General features: G+C 45.8%; 1 protein-coding gene across 1 annotated transcript in view; it reads left to right on the top strand.

Annotated features, from left to right (window-relative positions):
- Positions 1 to 25,443, top strand: part of LOC147733250 (mucin-2-like) — a 596,915-nt gene that overhangs the window by 20,995 nt on the left and 550,477 nt on the right. Inside the window, exons 2-3 of the mRNA XM_086958940.1 lie at positions 12,562 to 12,676; positions 24,456 to 24,513. Of these exons, the coding sequence (XP_086815066.1) occupies positions 12,562 to 12,676; positions 24,456 to 24,513 (173 nt within the window). The remainder of the gene's footprint in view (positions 1 to 12,561; positions 12,677 to 24,455; positions 24,514 to 25,443) is intronic.

The raw sequence follows: 25,443 nt of genomic DNA, 5'->3' as shown, positions 1-25,443 counted from the left end.
TAGGACTCTCTGCAACTGAAACCTGGTCAGAGGGGTACCATCATTATGCATTAGCAATGCTCCACTAGGCACACCTGCGCGCTGCTTAATTAAAGCTTCCACATGTGACACCGGGCAGCACAGGTTATTCGGTGCCAGGTGTAACACTAAACTTTGACCCTTAGCCTCCTGATCAGTCTTGGATTTCCGAATGGTAACCCGCAGTGTGTCATCCTGTATACTGACATCTCGCAGCTGAAGGCCCCCTTCCCTATCTAGTTTGTTGACTGCCACCAGTTCGCCTACCTGGAAAGCCCCGTAGAATGCCAGGGCAAAAGCAGCACTGAATAATCCTACTTCGGCCGTAGAACTGCATGTGCTCATGTACCCCTTGAAACTAGCCTCCTGATCCCACTTGCTTTCCCAATCATGTCCCAGAAAGTTACAGTAAGACCTGAACGCCCCATCGTAAGCTGTCCTTGTCTTTGGCGCTGGGCTGGCTGCCACGAGGTCGTGTAGTTGGGGGCACCAATCTGCCAGAGAGTCGATGGGAAGTGAGCTGGGAATGCCTCTGCAGTCGGTAAGTGTTCCCTGAATACCTGCATCTTAAAGCGAGAAAGGGCATCAGCTGCGTTATTCAAGACCCCTGGGACAAGCTTGGCCCTGAAATGTATATTCAATCTCATGCAATTTAGCACAATTTCCTTCAACAGACGCAGTATGAACTGACACCTCGCTGCCTGCTGATTGATGCATTCCACCACGGTCATGTTATCCGACCAGAAAATCACCGAGCGATTGGCCAATTGCCCGGGCCACACCTTCAATGCCACCCATATTGGGAAGAGCTCTAGGAACCCAATGTTTGCAGTAAGCCCACTCTCTTCCCACCAGCCGGGCCATCTTTCCGCCACCCACCTCTCACCAAAAATGGTGCCCAACCCCGCACTGCCTGCAGCATCAGTCCATAAACCTAACTCTGCTGAGGACATCGTGGGGGCACCCCACAGCACTTTGCCATTTAAGTCCTCCAGAAATGCAATCCATATTCGCATGTCCTGAGAAGTGTGGCTCAGGGGTTAGAGGCGGCAGACCCAGAAGCTGAGATCGGCCCTGGACCAGGGTTCAATTCCCCGCCTCGGCGGGTCTTGGGCTCAAAAATTCCACGGACTCGATAATTCTCGCTCCGGTGCCTTCTCGACTCATGGGTTCACACTCTGTGACTCTGGGCAATAGCTTGCTTAATCTCCACAACGGCCCCTTGTGGCGGGATGCCTGGCTTTCACCTTGTGGATACCCTGCCGGGGTGATCTCACAGGGGAATACCAGGACGGGTTCCCTAAGCAAGCGCTTAGATACCGACCTCGGTCAGTGTTTTGCGCTATATAAATACATGTACATTTACATTTACATTCCTGCGAACCTCAACAGACAGCCGTGTGTGATGATGCTTTTTCCGCAGCCCCTTCATGGCCTGTGCAATTGAGCGGGAAAATGGGCGTGCCATGGGGATAACTCTCAATGCAAAGTTTAGCTGACCCACTGTCTGCTGTAACAGTTGTAAAGTGACTTTCTTTGTCTGCAAGCATAGTTCCAGATTTGACCTGAATTTTTTGATTTTGTCTGAGGGTAGCCTGAAGCAGCCTTCCACGGAATCCAACTCAATTCCCAAAAATTCTAGACACGTCAATGGCCCAACCGTCTTCCCCTGCGCCAGCGGGACCCCAAAAGTACGCATGAGCACGCAAAACTCCTGCAATGCCCACGAGCACTCCTGTGAGTGCGCCCGACCCAGGAAAAGAAAATCGTCTAGGTAATGCATGACAGACTGGTGGCCCGTGGATTGTCTCAGGACCCACTCAAGGAAAGAGCTGAATGTTTCAAAGTAGGCACATGAAATAGAGCAGCCCATGGGCATGCACATATCCATGTAGTATTTGCCTTCGAAGGAAAAACCCAACAGGTGCTGATCCGCTGGATGCATTGGGAGTAGTCTGAAAGCTGACTCAATATCTGATTTGGCCATCAGTGCCCCAGGGCCCAACATCCTCAACATATCAACAGCCTGGTCAAAAGTTGCATATTTCACACTACAGATAGACTCATCAATTGCATCATTCAAAGAGAAGCCCTTTGGTGCCGACAAATTGTGTATGAGCCTATACTCGCCCTTTTCCTTCTTTGGGACCACACCTAAAGGCGAGCAGACATAATTCTGTACAGGGATGTCAGGAAAAGGTCCCGCTACCCTACCTACAAAATAGGGGAATGCGCCACGAGGGGATGTATTCTGTTATTCTGGTTTCCTCCTCCCTCTGTTACCCGCCCCATTGCCCTTTGACCGGCATGTCGTCTCTGGGTGGGAAGTGTGGCCGCATAAGTTACACGCGTGCTTGAATTTGCAAGTGCCCGGTGCCCTGTTGCACGTCCGCCTATTGAAATCCCAGCACACCCCTTTTCCACCTGTACTACCTCTGGACTTGTTGGTGATATCCCCGCCTTGCGCTGGTCGAAAGGGCTGCTGCGAGGGCTGCTGGGGCTTGGGGGAATAACCTTTATTCCAGGTAGCGCTAGTACTTGCGGCCTGCCCCTTCTCAAACTGGGAATGCCATGAAATAGAATCGACCTTGTCCCAGGCTAATGACCTGTTGAATTCCCTCGATTTCCTGAAGGCTATGTCGTATTCCATCCATGCGTTCCCCCCATGATTCTCATGATACATCGTAATCCTGCTCTGATAGCAGGCCATCACCGCTTGCATACCTGGGAAGCGTTCTCCAATCACTGCACTATACACAGAAAAGGCCCTGATCCAATTTATGAGCTTTTCTTCCACCCTAAATTTGTGCAGTTGAGATCGCCATTCGCTAGGCAACATCATATCCTTCTGTGATTTTGCATAGTCCCACTCCCTGTTTTCAATCACCAATGAAAAAATATTAACATATTTGTCCGCCCAAATTAACTCCTTCACACTCTGAGATACATGCTGCGCTAGACACTCCCCCCTGGAGGGAATCGCGCCCTCGCCCAGCACCGGCAGGGCAACCTCCTTACCACTTTCGGTGGGTTGTGTTGCGTCCACTGTCTTGGTTGCGCCCCCATTGCTCGCTGGACCTGTTTGAGGAGAAATCGGTGCACATGGCACGCTATTCACGCCCCTAGCCAACAATATTTGAGCAACCATTCTTTGGGCCTCCGCCGAGGGGTCTGCTGCGGCGGGTAACACTCCCCCAATCCCCAACCAAGGAAGTACCGCCGCTATCTGCGCCACCAGTTCTGGTGGCACTGGTCCTGGAGCTGGAATGACCGGCGGGACAATATTCGGGACAGGGCCAATCGCAGGCGTGACTGGCGGCGGGATAACAAGGGGGACCGTGTCAGTGGGTGGCATGACAGGCACTACAGGCACGCTGTAAAGTATAGTCTTTCTTCCTTTTCTATTTGTACATGATGTCACTGTTTTGTAATGACATTCACGTTCTGCTTTATGCTCGCTCTTAATGTTATGCACGCTCCACTGTTGCATCCTCGAGAGTGTGTTTATTTTCAAACATATGTTTATGTTTGAAGATGCATCTCACGAGGATGATCTTTCGTGTGGAGCTACAGTGGTGGTTTTGGTCAGTAAGCTGTTGGTCATTCTCAGAGGCAGTGGTGCTCCCGTGGAGATGCCGTTTTACTTGGATTAAACTTCTTTTCATTTCACTCCTGGTTTGTCTATCATCATTTTCGGAACCTACATCTCCTCGTTACATTTGGTGACAGGATTTTGTGGAATTTGAAGCATTTTCGGCATTTCTACTAATTTCTTGAAAGTTACCCGTCTTCGTAACTACAAAGTTCAAGGAATATATTTGCTCCATTGTGCTCATTTTAAAGTAAAGCGTGAACTTTACACTTACCTTTTCAAACGGATGTCATACGAGGAGCTTTCATCCTAACACGCATTTTAAAGTGAATCCTTGATTTTAAACGTAACCGAAGAGGCTGGAAGTTACGTGAGAAGAGAACGTGATGACGTCATCGGAAAACAGAGGAAGTCATTAGTTAATGCTGAATTTGGTGAAAGCTTACATTTCAGTTTAAAGTCGTTGTGCTAGCAGTCAGTTCATACGGAGATCTGTAGAAACTTTTGAATGGTATGTGTCTCGTGTACATTCATGGTAAGCCGATTTGATTTTTCTTTTTAAAGACTGTGGAGATATAAAAGACTAACAGAAATAATATTTTACGTTTAAGAGAAAGTCTTAAACTTTTGCATTACCTTAGAGTCGGTGGTGCTCCTGTGAAGTGCATTTATGGGAAGGAGGCTGTAAATAGCTCCTTTGGCTCTTTAAAGTCATTTGACATTTAAAAGTTTGCAGAAACGTTTTTAGGCATTTTTAAAGGTATTCAGCATTTTAAAGTCATTTAACATTTTAAAGACTTTCAGCATTTTAAAGACTTTCAGCATTTTAAAGACATTTATCAGCATTTTAAAGACAATTAACATTTTAAAGACTGCAAATTTAGTTTAAAGCTAAAAGAAAGGAAGAGCACTAAAGTTATTTAAATTTTCCAGATAGTATATTGAAGCATATTTACGAACTATATTATATTCTTAGTAATTTATTTATTGATTTATTTATTTTGAAAATGGCTAATAATCAACAGGTGATTATTCTGAATAAATTCTTACCTGTTAATGGAAAACCTGTGGAACCGTGGAAAACTTGGTTTAGAAGCTTCGAGAATTATTTAGTGGCAATTGATGCAGAGGAATATACTCCTAAAAGAAAACTTGCTATTCTTTATAGTCACTTGGGGAGAGCTGGTAGAGAAGTTTACGATAATTTACCCCTTTCAATTCCACCTTCAGGAAGAGGCGAAGGCTGGAATGTCTACAGAGATGCAATTCAAAGACTTAATAGGAAATTTTTGGAACTTCCGAATGTCATTCTGGAGCGTTATAATTTTAGAAAGAGAAAGCAAAACCTGGAGGAAAGCGTAGAAGACTTCATTTCAGTTTTGAGGAACATGTCAGCTGATTGCAACTTTGGGGCTGATCTAGACATTTACATCAGGGATCAATTTGTTTATGGTTGTTGCCATAAAAAAATTCAAGAACGAATCTTAAGTTGCAGGGATCCAACATTGGCTGAGGTGGTTGATATGGCCAAAAGTATCGAAAGGAGCATTGTTTCTTCAAAAAGTATTATGGTTGAAAATTAACTTTGTGCAGAATGATGTTTCTGTTAATGCAGTTTCATTTAAGAACAATTTTAGTAAACCTCAGCAGAGAGGTAATAACACATTTTGTTTCAGGTGTGGATGAAGAACACATCTCAGCAACAGTCCCATGTGTAATGCTCTAGGGAAGAAGTGTACAAACTGTCAGAAGTTTGGTAATTTTAATAATGTGTGCAGGGCTAGGCCTACTTTACACGTTAGTTCTGTGTCAACATTTGAAAATGCTGATCTACATGATAAACATGATGCTTTTTCAGGGTTTGATGTGGTTCCTTTAGAATCTGACATGCAACATGTTAATATTAATACCTTAGATCTACCTTCAGTTTCAAATGAGTCTCTGCAGGAAGGAATTGTTCAACTATAGAAACATTAGTTTGTTTGGGGGCGCTTGAGAAACCCAAGAGTTTTAGTTGGAGCACACACTTTGTACTTTTGGGTGTCCACAAAATGTATGCTCTTATGCATTGAGTATTTTGATGTATGGAGATAAAGGGATCCCACCTTTTTCTTCCCTCATGGCATCACTGGAATGTGTGCTTGGAGTTTACTTGGGCTTTGGTAAGTTTAAAGTGTATTATTGTAGAAACTTTCAAAAGGAGTATTTTAATGTTTCTTATGATTCTTTTCTATTTTCTATGAAGGACTATGAAGACTTGACTATGAAGACTTCAAAATGTCCGGTTTTATTGAAAAGAAGGGGTGGTAGTGTAAAAGGGCTTTCGTGAAAATTTTCATGGTTCAAGCATTTTCATGGTTATAGATAAAGGAATTCTTTGTTACAAATCTGATTCTCCATATGATGTATGTTTACATTTTTATTTAGTTACACTCCCTGATTATCCTCATAACATTCTTCTTCATGATGTTATTATGATGTAATGGCATTTTGTATGTCTTATCGTTCCACTTCTTGCATTAAGGATTTTAATATGTTTTATTAGTTTATTTGTTTGTTTTGCATTTTGTGTTTATTATAGGAAGGGAGATGATGTAAAGTATAGTCTTTCTTCCTTTTCTATTTGTACATGATGTCACTGTTTTGTAATGACATTCACGTTCTGCTTTATGCTCGCTCTTAATGTTATGCACGCTCCACTGTTGCATCCTCGAGAGTGTGTTTATCTTCAAACATATGTTTATGTTTGAAGATGCATCTCACGAGGATGATCTTTCGTGTGGAGCTACAGTGGTGGTTTTGGTCAGTAAGCTGTTGGTCATTCTCAGAGGCAGTGGTGCTCCCGTGGAGATGCCGTTTTACTTGGATTAAACTTCTTTTCATTTCACTCCTGGTTTGTCTATCATCATTTTCGGAACCTACATCTCCTCGTTACACACGCCCACTGGAGGCTGAGGGGCAGGAGCCGGGACGCCCGCAGGGGGCTGAGGGGCAGCAGGTGGTGAGCTAGGTGTAACAGGCGGTACATTAGGTGTTGGACTTGGGGACCCCCCCACCCTCACCGGACCTGGGGGGGCGACCAACCACTTTCTTAGTTCTGGCACGTTTGGGTGGTGTTTCAAACTCTCCCCTTGGTTTGGGAGGCACTATGGTCCGCTTAGGCCTTCCCGACGGGCCTGCCTGAGCATCCACCCTCGCTCCTAATTCCGCCACAGTCTTACCCAACTTGTCCACCTTCCCCAATCGTTTGTCCATTGCTGACATCCTGCGCATCATTGTTTGAAACATTAATTCCACACTCGCACTCCCTGCACCCCGTCTGGCAGACATGTTGCTCTTAACTTATACTACACAATAGGTTACTTATGAGCACACCGTGCTCTGTACCTGACCAAGTTGGAGGCTCACGAGCTGGCCGTAGGCACCACACAACTGTGACCGCATACCCCAGCTAGCCTGGAGTGTTTGGGCGAGCGAACTCTAGCCCAGCTGCCCACCAGAAGCAGTGAAATGCAGGCCTGCCTGCGTCCTCAGGATCTGCCGTCCACCGTGAGCTCCTCAGCTACCCGGTCCGCAGTGGCCCTTGACTTTTAAGCCTAAAATGAGAAAAACGTTAAACCAAATTCTTGCTGCAAAATTATGATGAAGTTGTGCTTGGTGATTGCCTGCAAGGAATGCTGCCAGAGTTACACCCTCCTAGTGCTACTGATCACTTCAAGAATGCCGTGATAAACAATAAACCAGTGCCAAGAGACTGTCTCCTAAATAATTTAGCAGTGCACACTTGACCTACATCAATTTAGAACAAAGCCTCCCTCTGCATTCACACCTTCCTGAAAATGCTTTACTTTCGTTAAGTACCGTAGGATTAAAATGATTTGCCCTGAATCACGCCTTATCCAGGCTTGTCCCGCTTCCTAAAGTGCTTTCTCCAGCTTACTTAGGTACAGTATGATTACGGCTCGTCCCTTAATTAACCATGCGCCCCGTGAGATTAGACCATGCCCCACACGTGCCCGCCAACGCGTTCCGTTTTGTTAATGCGCTCTAACCGATGCACAGTCCTTCGTCCCCGTTCTCCCCCCCCAACACGCTATCGGGCCGACACGGCTCCGCCCGCAAAATTCAAATGCCCAAGATGCTAGCTCCCGCTCCGACGCGCCAGACCTCTATCGGCCGCACTGCGTAGCCAGCCACGTACCTCGTAGTAAAGAAAACCTGTTCTCTACCCGCCCGTTCTGTGCGCCCGCTGCTCCCCCTCTGTCCGGCCTCGGTACACCGTCGACTATGCTGAGTTGCCGTCCAAAACGCGACGACTCGATTCCCGCGAATTCCGTTCTCCGACACCGCGTCCCGTACTCGGACACCGCGATCCGCTGCCACTGGAAACGCCTTAAACCTGAAATACACAAGAAAGAAAATGAACGGCCCCACAGCGGAGCGAGCCTGGGAAGCGCGGGTGCAAAGAGGACGCTTCCCTCGCTCCCCAGCCTCTTAACCCCTCCTATGCCGCGGTCCCGCCCCCTCGACCCAGAAGCACAAAACTGCTTCCGGGTCCACAGGCGGGACGTGCAAACCAACCAGGACTGGCGGAAGGGGGGGGCCGGGCCCAGCCATGTGTGCGTGGGGGCCGATTGGCCCCCACTTTCCTCTCTGCTTGGAGCATTGAGTTCAGCAAAAACTCGACCGCATCGCGATGTTTTACCAGCGCCGCCCAGGGCCGGACTGGCCATAGCGGGCATCAGGCGTTTGTCTGGGAGACTGGAAAGGTGGGGGCCAATTTTCGAGAGGTGGGGGCTGTTTTTTTTTGGGGGCCGGTATTGCAGTGATGCTTCAATATTGGCCCCCAGTAATAAAAGCAGCAGTGCTGGCAGCCGGTTTTGTTTAGCAGTAGTGCTTCAGCCTGTGAGCCCCCTTCAAAAAGACAAACATCCATAGCACAGACCCCATCTGTGCAGGGCCATGCCCACATTTGTTGTGCGAGAGTAAACATATTTGGTCACAATGGCTGAGGGGAGACCATTGTGCACTTTTGGGTTATGAGGCATCATGTGGATGCACAAGACTTTGTTTTAGGGGGTGCGTATCCACCTCCCACAAATTTTTTCTTAGCGCGATCTGGATCGCAATCACTCCTCATGGGGTGTCAGGTGTGTACATCAAAACACCCATAGTTGTTTATACTGGCACAGTGTGCAAGTGATTCGAAGGCTCCATGGCGTTGCTCTTCATGGCACTGCAGCCTTAAAGTATGTTGGGCACAGAGAAGCAGGGGCGTAGGTATCAATAGTACCACAGGTGTAGTGGGACTGACACCCACGAAGGTAAGAGGGTCCCCTTCACAGTTTTTTTTCACTTATAAAGTAGGATTTGTGGGGCCTGATGCCTGTGCCTGCTGTAGCACCCATAGCACTCATGCCATTAGACAGAAACACATGTTGAGACCGGTGAGGGGTAGAAGCCACCGGGACAGATGAGGAACGAGATTAGTTTGAGCGGTGCAAAGCTAAGTCCAGTGAGTGTGGTGGTTCACCAAGGCTTGGTGTTCTCTACCCCTTTCGGTTGTCGAGAAGCCCACTCCTGCTCACTAATATCAAAGGAAACAAAAGCTTGCCCAGAGCAGGCAGAGGGGAAAAGCCAGCTCTGGGGGAAGGGCGGGCCCGGGGTTTGGCAAAGGATTCGGCTCTATGGATGGAGGAGTGGTGTCCTTCTTAAAGGAGGGAGAGGGTGGCCATTCTGGACCACGAAAGGGAGAACAGCTATTACCCCTGCCATTGGTGGGAGACAGGAGGCCGCTTATTTATGGGGAGAAGGAGGGGTGTGTGCCTGGGCGTAAACATTTCGGGGCAGATTTACAAGCCCCTAGCGACTCTTTTACGCCGCTGTTGCGTCACTTTTGTGACGCAGCAGCGGCGCAAAAGATGAGCCATGGTGTGGGGTATTTACAATGTGACGCAGCTGGGAGATGCGTCACGTTGTAAAGCCCTGCGCCAGAAGGAGGCGTTACGGCGCAGGGGTGGGTGTTCCGGTGAAGGAATGCCTCCTAAAAGTGGCTGAGTGAAATCTACAAGATTTCACTCAGTCACTTTGGGTCCCATGCTGCATCAAAACCCTGCGCCTGCATGAAACAGGCGTAAGGATTGACGCAGCATTAAGAAGATAGGGCCCCCCAGAGCATTGCTGGAGCTGCGTCGCGCGCGACACAACTCCAGCAATGCGCCGCCTTTACGGCACAGATGCGTTTTTGCCCCATGGTGCACCGCATTGTAAATGGTGGAGGCATGGAGCACAATAAGTGGCACATCCCTGCTGATATGCAGGGATGCTCCACTTATTGTAAATCTGCCCCTTCTTTTTTTGGGTATTCCCATAGCTTCACCGCCGTCCTACAAAGGTTTCCCATAAGATCTCACCCATTCCGACTTGTTTCAAGTTTTTTCTGTGCCTGCAATCACATAAACACTAGCCCTTTCTAAAATGCAATGTGTGCACTGTGGAAAAACAGGGGGAAAAAAACCAGCCATTCAAAAACACTTTATTTAAAATCATTCTGCGCACATTGCCCGTAAAGCAAATAGTATTAGACTTTATCACTGATGATGCACAATATCTATGTTTGCTAAACGTTGTAGACTCACGTTCAGGTGCCCCATGCACAAGGTGAGAACACTCATCTGTACTACTCGCAGTCCCAGGTAGGGGTGACAGTCGCTGAGCAATACTCCGCCCGCATGCGTAACTCTGAGGAATTGGGCGGAGTTTTTCGGTAACTGCGGAATTTTGCAGAGTAAAACTGCTAGCTCTTCCCAGGCATAGAATAAAGCTCATTCGCTGTTCACAGCCCACCCTGCCACACTTTGTGTCAGCACTGCATGAAAGCATCACTTGAGCTCTTAAGTCTTTCACTTTTAAGCTTCTAATTAACACACTAATTAACGTACAGTATTACAAAAATCTCTTGGTGTGTTCACTTCTTACATGGGCATTCTGAGCCAGAAAGTACACTCGGTATCTGCATAGATGTACATGTCACAGATATTGCAATCTTAGAATTAGTTATAGATAGGTGGCTGGGTTTATAGTGCGCAACACTACTTATTTTTATCTTTTCTACCTCAAATCTGTGGCTCTAGGGAACAAGGGAAAAACGGCCACTAGCGTCCCCACGGTTTCTCTGTAAACAGAGAGTACAAGCAAAATGATACAGTCCCCGAGCACAATCACACAATATTATGAAGAAAAAATCAAAATATCCGTTTTTCAAGATATTCAACAGTCTTTTTTATTTTCTTTTTCTTGTTTTATCTTCTTCTTCAAAATTTCATCATTCCATAGTTCATAGAGAATATATTGTACAGCAAGCGTAGCCAAAGAAACCAAAGCCAACACGTGTTTCGTCACGGGAACAGTCTCCCAATGACTTCCTCAGGGCTACAAACAAAAATGGAAATCGAATATGTGTAAATATTTAAACAATATTTTACAGATTCAACTACACTAGTCTTCAAGCGTTCTCTACCAGAAAGGGCATATTTTAAATATTTAAGTCAACCATCGGAAAATCCCAAATGGAAAGAGAGAAGGCGGTGTCTAAATAAAATTCAAGAACCAAAAAACAACCAACCACCTAGTGCAAAGAAAGAAAAAGAATAGTCCATTATAAACTACACCAGTAACAAAAGCCTGATTAGTAAGCTTGCAATAGGGATACTAGGAAAAGGAAGAAAGAAGTGAAGAAAAAAGAAGAAGAGTAACTGAGATGTGCAACCTACACTCACCATTAAAATCGATTTTCTCACAATTGTCCCAATTTCATCCAATGTATTATCACTCTTCACAGGGTAATTTTAAAATACTGTAAATAGATAAATTTATAGGGGAAAGCTTAAAATTAAGTCTTTAAATTTTTATCCAAAGCAGAATTATTGGCCCCAGATATAACTTTCAAACACATATCATATGGTGTTTTGAATTTTAAGACAGAGCAATTACGAGTGAAAATCAGGGCACTATTTTTCGACTGCACTACATGATGGTCTAGAGTGCAGAACACTCATCTGTACTACTCGCAGTCCCAGGTAGGGGTGACAGTCGCTGAGCAATACTCCGCCCGCATGCGTAACTCTGAGGAATTCGGCGGAGTTTTTCGGTAACTGCGGAATTTTGCAGAGTAAAACTGCTAGCTCTTCCCAGGCATAGAATAAAGCTCATTCGCTGTTCACAGCCCACCCTGCCACACTTTGTGTCAGCACTGCATGAAAGCATTACTTAAGCTCTTAAGTCTTTCACTTTTAAGCTTCTAATTAACACACTAATTAACGTACAGTATTACAAAAATCTCTTGGTGTGTTCACTTCTTACATGGGCATTCTGAGCCAGGAAGTTCACTCGGTATCTGCATAGATGTACATGTCACAGATATTGCAATCTCACTTATCATAATAAGATAATAGGTACCACGCTGGAGAAGAAGGTCCAGGCAAGAGCGAGCAAACCTGTAGAATTGATGTTGATTTCAATGTTTAGGCACAAATGACAGCAATAACAATAGTAACAACATGTCCCTTATTCCTCACTTCATATCACAGTTTTTGTATTCTCTAAGTGCTGCAATTGTAATGGTTCTGAGTTTAGCAACCTCAGAAAGATGATATTCGGGTTTGTCCTGCCTGGATTCAAACTTATGAGCAGCAATAGGCCACCTCCTGGCCTTGGGTAAACGTATTCTCATCTGTTGGACCAAAGCTGGGAGTGAAGTAAGTAAATGCTGAACATTTTCTAGCCCTGTGCTGCATTACTATTTGCATGAACGAAATTACATCAAAAAGCAAACTTCTACGACATTGTGTAACTAACCTATCAATTGCAACAGTGCTGCACAGGGACATGTATATTGCACATCCTTCAGGTTGCTCCAGCAGAATCGGTAACACTGATGCTATTTCTTCCAGAGCTGTTCTGCCTTATGTCCAGTCTGGAATTGAAATTATGAAGGAGAACTCAGCTATCACCATCACTTCCGGCCTGGACCTCGTGCTCATGTGGAACGGAAAGGACCATCTACAGGTAAACGTGTGGATAATCACTAACCAGTCTAGCCGCGAGCTGGGCCCTCCATAGGCACATTACTGTAAATGAAAACGTAGGTAGCTAGTAGTGACATAAACGCATATACATTTCATGCTGTCCTTGATGGGTTGTAGTCAAGTGATCATGTTATCTCCCCTGACCACTACTCTCCTGTATATGTTACTGGGTGGTTGAGTGCTTTAGGAGAGCAGAGCAAATACAAGGAGATGATGGACGGAGCATTGAAACTTTTCAGACGCTCACCCCCCAGTCACATATCTGGGTTGAATCCATCAACGTTCTTTAGCTCACTTTGCCACCTCAGTTCAGACCCAGGTATATGCAAATCAGTCTTGACTCTGTGCCTCATGGGAACAGTCCAGCCCAAACTGCCAAGCCTGGTCTTTCCTGAACCGGAAACAAGCATCCTGGGACCGGTTTCGGGGTAACACCCTCATCAGCCAGGCTATCTTGAACCCAGTGGCAAAGTGAGCAAGGGACTCATGTCTGGGCATACCCTGCTAACTTAGGGCGAACTAAAGACATAGCAAACACAAGATGATGGATGGAGTGCTGAATATTTTCAACCACTCACCCACAGTAATAGGTTTCGGTTTAAACCATCTTTTTTAGCTCACTATGCCACCCCAGTTTGGACCCAGCCATATGCAAATCAATCTTGACCCTGCTCCTCATTGGAACTGCCAAGCCATGTCCTACCTGGACCAGAAACAAGCATCCCGGGACTGGTTTCAGGGTATGACCCCTCCGCCCATCATCTTGTTAAGTTAGCTATGTTTGCAATAAGTGGCCCAGGTTATGAACAGATGTTGGTCCCTTGCTCGCAGTGTCACTGGATTCAAGCTTGCCTGACTCAACAGGGGTGATACCCTGAAACCAGTCCCGTCCAGGGAGGGCCTGGCCTGGCAGTTCGGTCTGGAATGTTCCCATGAAGAGCAGGGTCAAGACTGATTTGCATATGGCTGGGTTCAACCTGGGGTGGCATAGTGAGCAAAGAAAATGGATTAAATGCAGATCTATTGACTTTGGGTGAGTGGATGAAAAGTTTCAGCACTCTGTCCATCATCTTGCTGTATTTGTTATGTCCGTTCTAAGTGGCCAAGGGTATGCCCAGATGTGGTTCCCTTGCTTGCTGTGCCACTGGAATCAAGCTAGCCTGGCTGAAGAGGGATGACACCCTGAAACCAGTCCAAGGATGCTTGTTGCTGGTCCAGGAAACACCTGGCCTGTCAGTTCGGTCTGGACAGTTCCCATGAAGAGCAGGGTCAAGACTGATTTGCATATGGCTGTGTTCAAACTATGTGGGATAGTGAGCAAAATAATGATGGATTAAACCGAGATCTAGTGACTGTGGGCAAGTGGTTGAAAAGTTTCAGCACTCTGTCAATCATCTTGTTGTGTTTGCATATCTGACTGGCCAGGAACGAATAGACGAGGCTCGGCTCTCAGGTGGTGTTAGGCGACTCCTCCCCACCACCTGAGGCTGCATGCAGATTGGAAGATATGCCAGGTTGGCCAGATATCAGATGTTAAGCAAATGCTATGTGGCATCATCAGGTCATCACTTTGCTGGTGCCAGTTAACAGTTTATCGATGATTGCTCGGCGCTCCTGAGCACGTTCTTCAGGGCCAGGGCGTGGTGCTGCTTGAGGTTCCACTTCCCCCAACATCCATGCCCCAGCCACCGCCCGTGTCGGGTGAGTGTCTTCAACTCGGCATGGGCCTAGCATGGGCAATGATAATATGGAAGTTAGAGATGGTGGGTAGTAGGCCGGAGGAATCAATGGTCGCTGTGACCTTTCTCCAGGGTTCACCTCTGATGGTAGAGATGTAGCTGTTCCTTGGTTTCCAACACTCTGGGGGCTCTGGTATAACAATGTGCTCTCCAGTCCCAGGGTCCCTTCAGATGGTCTCATCGGTTGCAGGGCATCAGGCCTCGTTATCTGGGTCCCCTGCTTCCACTGATGGCAGCACTCCAAATTGCCCACCAGACAGGGCAGCATGAAGGTTGGAGGAAGTGTTGGTCTGTATCTGGCTCTTCTCCCATGGTGCAAGCATGTAGGGCAGATAGTGGCGTGGCTTGGAGGTAAAAGCCTACACGGCCGCCAGCTTAGGGCTCGCGGGGCCCAGCATGCAGCCGAATCGGGGGTCGGTGATGTGGCTAGCGGCCCGATCTGAACCCCAGACTGCCACAACACCTCAACTGCAGCCTATTCTCACTGGGTCTCGAAGAGTTGCCGGCCAGGAACACCTCAAGGCTTCCCTAATGCCGGCTTGGGTGGCAGTGAGATGGGAGTAGCGTCCTACTCCGTCGCCATCTTGGCCACGCCCCAACTTCTACTTTTAGTATCTATACCATTACTGCATAGATTTTGGTGCGGTTTACAGGATGTTCCACTGCCCCAATAACAAAATCTAGGAGTGCGTGGTGCCAGGGACAGAAGGCACAATAGGCCCACAGGCAAGCATTATTCCCATACCTGGGCCCCACACAGTGGTGATGATGATTCCAGTCCTGCTTGTCTCCAGGGTGTTTGGATTCTCGTTGAAGCAGACTCTCATAGGCAGGGGGGCTCAAGCACATCCCTCTCCACAGTCATAACACTGTCTTTCTCACAAGGCAGACTAGAAACTGCTCTTACAAGACTCTGAACCTGCACTGCTGCCAAGCACTAGCAATCTCCTATCCTGCAGCAGGTTGAAGTCCATAGCAATACCCATAGGTCTTAGGCCACTGACCACACTAAGTAGAAGCATTTTCCAGCCTTCTACATCAAAAGCAAGAGTGAACACATTCAGTAGGCCTCCTTTCTAGGGGTCAAACAGCAGAGTTAATTTTTTGTTCACTAGGTACTAGAGGACAGAGGAGACATTGGCCATTGATGCAACCACCACCTTATGTAACTCTGTCACCTCAACTCTTCTCCTGCATTCTACACTTACAGTGGTCATTCTCATTTCCTTTGGGATCATCACTCATGCTGGTCTACCCCGACTATTCAAAAAATTTCCAAAATGGCTGCGCTTCCAGCCTTTATTAATGCCACTCTCTTAAATCCAACTACATGCAAAGGGGTCCTCCTGTGGTATGATGAGACAGAATTCTGACATCTGTCCATTTGTCCAGATTGAAAACATCCCAAGACTTTAACTATCAGGAGAATTATATAACAGCAGTTTGAGGAAACTGGTTTATTATTTGGTGAGGTTGTGTGGGAAGGGTATGCCCAACGTGAGTCCCGTGCTCACTACGCCACTGGAGTCAATCTATCCTGGCTGATGACGGCTGAAAGCCAGAAACCAGTCCTAGGATGCTTGATTCTGGTCCAGGGAAGAAATGGCTTGGCAGTTCGGGTTGGACTGTTCCCATGAGGCACAGGGTCAAGACTGATTTGCAAATGGCCAGGTCTGAACTGGGGTGGCGTGGTGAGCAAAATAACGATGGATTAAACCAAGATCTGTGACTGGGGGTGAATGTTTTGCCAATGTGCAACATTCCGTCAATCACCTTGTGTGTTTTGCTGTTCGCCCTATGTGGGAAGGGTATGTCCAGATGTAGGTCCCGTGCTCACTACGCCACTGGAGTCAAGCTATCCTGGCTGATGACGGCGGCTAGCTAGAAACCGGTCCTAGGATGCTTGATTCCGGTCCAGGGTAGAAATTGCTTGGCAGTTCGGGCTGGACTGTTCCCATGAGGCACAGGGTCAAAACTGATTTGCATATGGCCATGTCTGAACTGGGGTGGCGTGGTGAGCAAAATAACGATGGATTAAACCCAGATCTGTGACTGGGGTTGAATGTTTTGCCAATGTGCAAGATTCTGTCCATCACCTTGTGTGTTTTGGTTGTGTGACCTCACCAGATAATAAACTCACAAATCCTCCTAGTGTCCAGTTAGGCTTCTGTGCAAACCTGTAGTTTACCTTGGGTAGCTATTGCTTTGAGTAGTCAGGCTTTGTTAAAGGAGCAATTGCAAATTATGTAGAAGTACCAAGACAGTTGTATAAGAAAGGAACGTGACACAAAGGAAATTTGACACCAATTTAATAAAAATAGCTCTTATTTTTCTGAATCTTTTTAAATACCATAACCAGCAAAGTACACCAGAGGATTCCAGAGATATAAATTATTAGGCAAATAATAAATCACTGCTTTTCCTCCAAATTGCAAACAAGCAGTGCCAACTACCAAGGTTAGAGGTAACTTGAAAACCTTTTGAAAACTTGAGTACGACTACTCTGGCCAAGTCTGGGTGACCAACTCCAGCAGGGAGTGAGTCTCAGAAGCCAATGAGGCTTGGCAGGGCAGTTACCTTGGAGTCAAAGCAGTCTCCTGTCAACTTCCAGGTTCTATGGGTGAACTTCCATAGACATCAATGGAGTGGTCCTGATGCTAAGGATACAGGATGCTGAAAGTATTGAAGGATGCTGAGGATGAGAATCTTTAGATCGGGTCTTCATGGTTCCACCCCATGGTCCATGAACATGTTGGGGTGACTTTGGCCATAGGGGTCGATGTCCCTCGAAGTTCTGTGGAAATTCAGCCTAAACAATTTGCCACTGATCTACTAGTCTCCTGATACAGCGAGCCCAGCGGTTCCCTTTAACTGGGACTAGTATCAACCTTTGGCAACCAAACTGCACTCTGATTAATCTGGTGAACCTTTTGTCTGGTGAACCTTTTGATCTTCAATATTCTGTCTCAGAGGCTGTACTTCAGCGGTCAGTGGCGGTCAAATTATTGTGGTAATCAATTCGCCAAGGCAGGCTTCTTCAGCTTTTAAGAACCTGTAGCTGTAACAGGAAGCCAGCCAACCGACTATTGGACTCACTACTAGCCGATAGGCTATCTGGTCACCTTCGACCTGATGATGCCTTCCTGCAATGAGTGGCATCTAGCTATCTCAAAATGCAATATTCTGTCCTCTCTTAGGATGTCATGACCCCTCTCTCCATGTGTGGAGTTGTGTAGCCCACCCTAGAAGTGTGGCTACCTAAGGGCTACATGCCCATGGAAAAACTGGTTAGGCAACTGTTTTACCCTCCCTGTCCCCAACACCAACCTGCCTATCAGAACAAAAGAGCATCCCCTCAAATGTGTCTCCATCATTTGCCTTTCAAAGGAGGCTTATCCTTTGAAGCTTGCTTTTGGGCTCACACCCTGTTTGACCTTCGTGGCAGGTAGAGGTAATATCTCTTCCAATGGCAGGCTCTTTGCGTCCCTTCCTGAGAGTTGTTTGCACCCGCCCCCAAGAGAGCAGAAGGCTGTTGTGTGGCTAGTTACCAAATGGGTATTGCAAAACACAGGGCAAAGAGTGGCAACTTTCTAAAGTTGCAATTAACCTAAAAGTTGCATTAAATTCAACTTGGGCATCAAGTCACATTTCAGGCAATGCTTCCTTTGATACCTTGAAGTACCAGGTGTAGCAGTCCTTTTCAGACGTTAGCACAGCTGAGTTTTCAGCGTGTAACCCTGTATTCGCCAATGAGGCTACTAGCCTTTTTACAGCGCAAACAACAATGTTGGGGTTTATACTGTAAAAAAACGTGCAACACATTTTCCACTTTATAATATGGAGCTTCCTGGTTTAGGTTTCCATAGGCCTGTCTTAGAAGTGAGTTATATTTATCAAAAGGAAGGTCTACACTTTGTCATTAATTTGAATGGAAAAGTCGAGGAAGCAGTTTGAAAACTGCTTTGCCAGCCATCTTGCTTTTGGGTTCACACCCTGTTTGCCTTCCTGACAGAGAAAGGTAACACTGCTTCTAGTGGCAGGCCCTTTGTGTCACTTCCTGAGAGTTCACACCTCCCCCTAGGAGGGCAGAAGGCTGTCACATGGCTACTAACCGTAAATGGTTATTGGAAAACTTAGGGCAACAGAGTGGCAACTTCCTAAAGTTGCCATTCACTTAACAGTTACATTAAATTCTACTTGGACAGCAAGTCACGTTTAATGCATCAATTCTTTTGATACCTTGATGTACCAACTTTAACAGTCCTATTCAGAATTTATCACAGGTGAGTTTTCGCAGTTTAGTCCTGCACTTGCCAATGAGGCTACTAGCCTTTCTACAGCAAAAACGTTGATTGGTGGTTTTTACTGTAAGAACACGTGAAGCACATGTTCCACTTTTTAATATAGATCACCCTGCCATAGGTCTCGATATATTAAAAAGGAAGGACTGGACTTTGTCATTATTTTGAAAGGCAAAGTCGAGTTAGCTGTTCAAAAACTGCTCTTTCAGCCATCAGCGGCAGTCTGGGAGCCATGCTTTGACACACTTGTGGGGTCACAAATAGTGCTGCAGTCCACATGGGACATTTTAACTTACAGGCTCTGGGTACCACTGGTACCACAATCTAGGTACTTATAAGTAGGTTGCCTTAAGCCAATTGTGGGTGAACCAATCAGACATATACCTTTTAAGGTCAGAGCACTGGTACTGAGTTCTTGTTAGTACGTTTCAGTGTCCCTTCAGATTCGAAAAACATGAATCAGATTAAAAAAACAGCAGCACCAGTTCAACGGTTTGGAGGTGATCATGAAAAAAGGTGATCATGAAAAAGGGGCATTTCCTTACAAGCAGGAGAAATTCTGAGACTTTCATCACTTTTCTAGCAGCAGACACCAATCCTGTTTTGAGTGTGGACCTATTGTGTAAGTACCAATGATAAGCCAGATGGGGGTACAGCAATTATCGTCACAGTGCCAGGCCTGTTGCAAGCAAATTTCATTGAGACAGAGAATCAGATGTTCATAGCTCATGCATGAGTATGTGAAAGAGTTAAGTTAGGATGAAACCAACTGTAAATGTTAGTTATTCTGGACCCATTCCAGCATATGACTAGAACTGACTCTGATTTATGTACCAATTAGCTATCATAATTCAACCCAATTTAGCTATAAAATTAGCTGCAGCCTATCAAAGCACTGGAGTCATCACACTTCATAAGAATACCATTTCAACTCCTTTTGAACTTAATTCTGAGTGGACCCTGTATTACCATACAATGATTCACATTCATAGTTTAGAATGATTCTCATCTGCCGTGGGACAACCTATGCACAGATCACAGGCAGAATCCAACAACAGGGGGCTTAGCTAGGCTATCAAATCTTACAGGTGTGACCTGCAACCTGCAAAAAGAACAAATGATGGATGAAATGCTGAACAATGCATATTTTCACCCCCAGTCACAGTGATCTTGGTTTAATCCATCGTTCTTTTGCTCACCACATCACCCCAGTGTGGACCCAGCCATATGCAAATCAGTCTTAATCCTGTCCCTCATGGGTACAGTCCAGCCCAAACTGCCAAGCCAGGTCCTCCCTGGACCAGAAACAAGCATCCTGCGACCGGTTTCAGGACATCACCCCTCATCATCCAGGCTAGCTTGAAACCAGTGGTGCAATGAGCATGGGACCCACATCTGGGCATACACTTCCCACTTAGTGCGACAAATGCAAAAGGAACAAATGATGGACGGAATGCTGAACAATGCATATTTTCACCCCCAGTCACAGTGATCTTGGTTTAATCCATCGTTCTTTTGCTCACCACATCACCCCAGTGTGGACCCAGCCATATGCAAATCAGTCTTAATCCTGTCCCTCATGGGAACAGTCCAGCCCAAACTGCCAAGCCAGGTCCTCCCTGGACCTGAAACAAGCATCCTGCGACCGGTTTCAGGACATCACCCCTCATCATCCAGGCTAGCTGGAAACCAGTGGTGCAATGAGCATGGGACCCACATCTGGGCATACACTTCCCACTTAGTGCGACAAATGCAAAAGGAACAAATGATGGACGGAATTCTGAATAATGAAAACATTTGACTGCAACCTATTCCATGCATGCCAGCCCTCCTGATTCAGAGGGGAGACTACTGATTTCAAGGCCAATCTCCTACCTACCACTTCCTGCATGCAGAAACCTGATTCAAATTGCCAAATCATGAATCATGATCTACTGAAAACAAGGCAAAAGTGAAAAGTTAATACCTGTTATGCTTTCTCCCATCTCCCCCTCCAAGAATGACCTCTGACATCAAATGTTAATGCTTTGTAATTATTTCTTGGATTGGTAGATTAGAGCATGTGATAGCCCTGCCGTTTTATTTTTGGCAGTTTCACATAGGGCATACAAAAACAGAGTTTACAACTCTGTTTTTGTTTGTGCTGTTAATAAAGTGTCAAAAATGAAATGCCAAAAGACCTAATTGAGGCAGATTGCCTTCTATTGCAATGTTAGTCAATAGGGGAAAATACATGCTCCCTACTACGTTTTTAAAATTTCCTACTTGCCTGCTCTAAAATGTTGGCATACATGCTATGTAGCCAACTTACTCTAGCTGCCCACCGGTGGCTGACCCTCTTTTAAAAAATAGGTACTGGTGCTTTCAGTGACCTGATAGAGGCTCTTGAGGACAGATCCATGGCCTGGATTGATGCAAACCAGGCGGCCATGGTCCTGCAAGATAGCCTTAATAGAGCTGCCAATAAGGTAGCCCCAGAAAGATTATTTAAAGCTCGGCAGAAAAGGGTGTTGTCACCCTGGTATTCATCAGAATTAATAGCGGCTAAAATGTATTGCAGACAGAAAGAGCGTGCCTGGAGATCTCACTACGATGCAACCCAAAAGAAGGTCTACTGTGCGGCACTTGAGGGATATAAGAATCTTATTATTCAGACCAAATCCACCTATTACTCCAAGAAGATACAGGACGCTGTGTATTCCGGCAGAGAACTTTTTTCAACAGTTAGCGTTCCAATGAAATGTCCTTGAGATGTAAGTTTTAGACCAGACCAAACATTTGTAGATAAACTGGCCTCTTATTTCCAAAATAAAGTACAATCTGTCTACAATGATTTAGCTAATGTAGCAAACAGCACAGATAACAACCAAGATATGCTAGCCACTATTAGCCATACTCAGGGGGGTCTACTACAATTCTCCCTTCTTGATGAGAACATGGTGGCAGACCTGTTGTTGAAAACCAAGTCAGGATCCCCCACCGATCCTTTTCCACCGTATGTACTCCATCTGGCTCCCTCAGAGATCAGTGTATTATTAATGCCGGTTTTGAACCAGGCTTTGACTTCAGGAGTCTTTCCTTCAGTATGGAAAAAGGCTTGTGTTCGCCCGCTGTTAAAAAAGACAAAACTAGACCCCCTGGATGGAAAAAACTATTGCCCTATCTCCTGTCTGCCTCTGCCTGCCAAACTATTGGAGAATGCCATGAAATTGGAGCTATCTTCACATTTGAAGGTGAACAACTCGCTTGATAATACCCAACATGGCTTCCGTGCAAATCATTCCACGGAAACAGCATTAATAATGGCGGCGTAGGAAATACGAAAGGGCATGGATGAGGGAAGTAGAGTCACTTTGGTCCTGCTGGATCTAACAGCGGCCTTTGATACCGTAAACCACTTGGTACTTATTCAAAGGCTTAGGGACTCTGGTGTTAAGGGCACAGCGTTGGATCTACTCACCTCCTTCCTATCAGACAGAGAACAGGTTAACCTCTGGAATGGCTACCAATCAGAAAAATGTACCCTTCCAGGAGGAGTTCCGCAGGGATCCTCTCTATCACCTACTTTGTTTAATGTTTATGTCGCCCCGTTGGCGAAATTAAATCAACAACAAGGCCTTAAGCTAGTATCATACGCAGATGACACTCAGCTGATAGGGTCAGTTTCTCATTCAATTGAGGCCAAGGCAGTAGATTTCTCCTTGTGTATGTCCAAGGTCATTTCCTGGATGAATTTGAGCTTTTTAAAGCTGAACGCTGCAAAAACAGAAGTCCTTGAATTTGGCCAAAAGGCTTCCATCTGGAATCAGCTTTGGTGGCCTATCTCAGCGGGGACCTGTCCGCTTCCAGTGGCTAAAGTTAGGAATCTCTGCATAGTGTTTGACAAAGACATGTCCTGGCGGCCACAGATTAATCAAGTGGCCTCAGCCTGCTTTTTCATGCTAAAAGGGCTGAGAAAGATATTGCCGTTTATCCCCTTCTCTCTCAGGAAAAAAGTCATAATTGCTGCAGTCCTCTCTAGAATCGATTACGGGAACACCCTTTATCTGGGAGCAGGCACGGCTCAATTGGCCAAGCTGCAATCAGTCCAGAATGCAGAAGTGAGAGTACTTCTCAACCTGCCCAAGTATCATCCTACTTCCCGCTCTATCAGTCAATTACACTGGCTTCCAATACAACGACGGGTGGAGTTCAAGGCATTATGCTTGGTCCATAAGGCTTTGGCCGGAGACGGGGCTCTAGATCTTCATTCCCTCTTCTCTCGATATCAGCCAAGCCGCTCCCTTAGGTCTGCTGCGCAGTGTCTGCTTAAGGTTCCTGAGATTAAAAGATCACGTTCGGGAGGCAAGGGTTATGGAACTCAGCTCCACTTCACCTCAGACAAATCACTAACCGTAGACTGTTCAGGAAGGAAATTAAGACATGGCTCTTTACTCAATGATGCTTCGGCTAGTACCTGGTTGGTCACTTTACTCAGTGCCAAGATGCCTCGGCATTAGTGCGCTTTAGAAATACCATCAGTCAGTCAGTCAGTCAGTGCAGAACCAGTTTTAAAAGAGAGTTACTGTGGGTGATACTCCGGTGAAAAGTCTTACGCCAAAGCTGAGGTCAAAAACCAGGGATCAAAAAACGTAAAGAGAATCTGGAGGTTTAGTACTACATAACATAAACAGAATTATTTACTAAAAAACAGTAAACATCAAGGTCTAAAGTCAGAAACAAAGGTTTTTGTGTACCTTCTTTTACATAAGAAAATCAAAAAGTGCCACAATCATAAACTGATGGGAAGAGAAATCTAGAGATGGGTATACAAGCCACAAAAAGGCTGGGTATATTTGCATTTCTAAAAGTACCTTCAACAAATCTAAGCAGAGCTTATCTGTCTCCAATCATGTTCTAATATTCTATAGTGGTCAGTTTATTAGCCAGCTAGTAAGGGAATCTACAGGGAGAGGTTTAAAAATACGATTTTTAGTGCTAAAGCAGTATGGCACAAAATATCTGATAATTCTGTTTGCTAAGAATGGTGGTGATGTGATCATCACTACTGTCCTCAGTTGGAGGGCGAGCTTCAGCATCTAACAGTGCCTCGAGGAGAAGAAGTGAGCATGCCAGATGACCTACCAGCAGTGTATGTCCTGAGTGCATACAAGGTAAAGATCGGGCTTGGCCCACCATGAGCAAGTCAGTAGCGGGAGTGAAATGGTGAAGCCTCACAAAAAGAAAAGTTAGTCATTTGTTAACTTGGAATTTCGTTGTTTGCCTGGAGTCAGCATTAAAACTAGAGGGATCTAATTGTGGTTAAAACTTGGTACTTATTCAAAGGCTTAGGGACTCTAGTGTGAAGGCCACAGCGTTGGATCTACTCACCTCCTTCCTATCAGACAGAGAACAGGTTATCCTCTGGAATGGCTACCAATCAGAAAAATGTACCCTTTCCAGGAGGAGTTCCGCAGGGATCCTCTCTATCACCTACTTCGCCTAATGTTTATGTCGCCCCGTTGGCGAAATTAAATCCACAACAAGGCCTTAATCGTACGCAGATGACACTACGAGATTTAGGTCGAGCTTAAGGCAGGGCGGACAAATAAAAGTGGAAGAAGCAACAGGCTTGGGCGCTCATAATAATCAGTGATATTTTCATGTGTGTTTATTGATTTGCTGTAGACATGTATCCTCTTCTCTAATATTTAAAAATGTTTTTTGTTTTTTTTTGCAGTTGAAAGTGGATAAAAAATATAAAAACAGTACGTGTGGACTTTGTGGGAACTTTACCGGTAAGTTAAATCAAAAGGTGTAATTTGAAAAAGCTGTCTTACAACCATTAGTTTTCCCTAAAATATTTTTGAGTTTCCCAAATATTAGCCAGCTGTGCTACAAAATGCACCGTATGACACGGAGTCTAGAACTGGCAGTTTCGGTGGGGCAGAAAGGCGGGGCGGGGGAGGGGCAGGGTGGGGGTGCTAAAACCCGGAATATGGATAATTGGAGGTAAGTAAGCAATTTAATTAATCACATGAATTTCGTAGCGCGCCCTGCATCTTAAAATGCGATGCAGGGCGCGCTACGAAATTCATTTTATTTATTAAATTGTTTATTTACTTTCAATTGTCCATATTCCGGTTTTTAGCATCCCCCATCCTGCCCCTCCCCCGCCCCGCCTCTCTGCCCCACCGAAACTCCCTCCACGGGCCGTGGCTGCTGCAGAGGTCGAGATGAGAAGCTAATGGTCAGCGGTGTTGAATGCTTCCGATAGGACAAAACAGAACAAATGCGACAAAACACAAAAAATGCAGCTACACCTCCACCCCCCGCAGGTAGCTCTGATTTATCCAGAGCAGTAATAACAACAGACATGGATCCCATCCTTCGGTTGAAAGAGTTTGCAGAGGGCTCGGTCTGTTGTTACTTTCATTATGGACCCGGATAACGTAGGTGGCTTAGGTAGTTGATAAACTGGGTGACAATCTTTTGGGTCCAAAGGGCCTAGTGATGTTTTTTTAAACGAGCAAAATTGCATTTCTGCAGTAAGAATTAGCACTTAATGCAGCAGAGGACGATTGATGTGCGTGAGCAGCCACTTGAGCTCACTAAATGTGCTCTTGCAGTAGGACTTTCCCCCTCAATTATGTGAGCAGGAGTAATTGTGAAATTATCAGTCATTCTGCTCAAAGAGTAACATGGAATTAGCCAAATTAATCCAATCA

Source organism: Lissotriton vulgaris, chromosome 2_1 (genome assembly GCF_964263255.1).
Source record: "Lissotriton vulgaris chromosome 2_1, aLisVul1.2, whole genome shotgun sequence".
Taxonomy (NCBI): domain Eukaryota; kingdom Metazoa; phylum Chordata; class Amphibia; order Caudata; family Salamandridae; genus Lissotriton; species Lissotriton vulgaris.
This window is presented reverse-complemented; position numbering and strand designations above follow the sequence as displayed.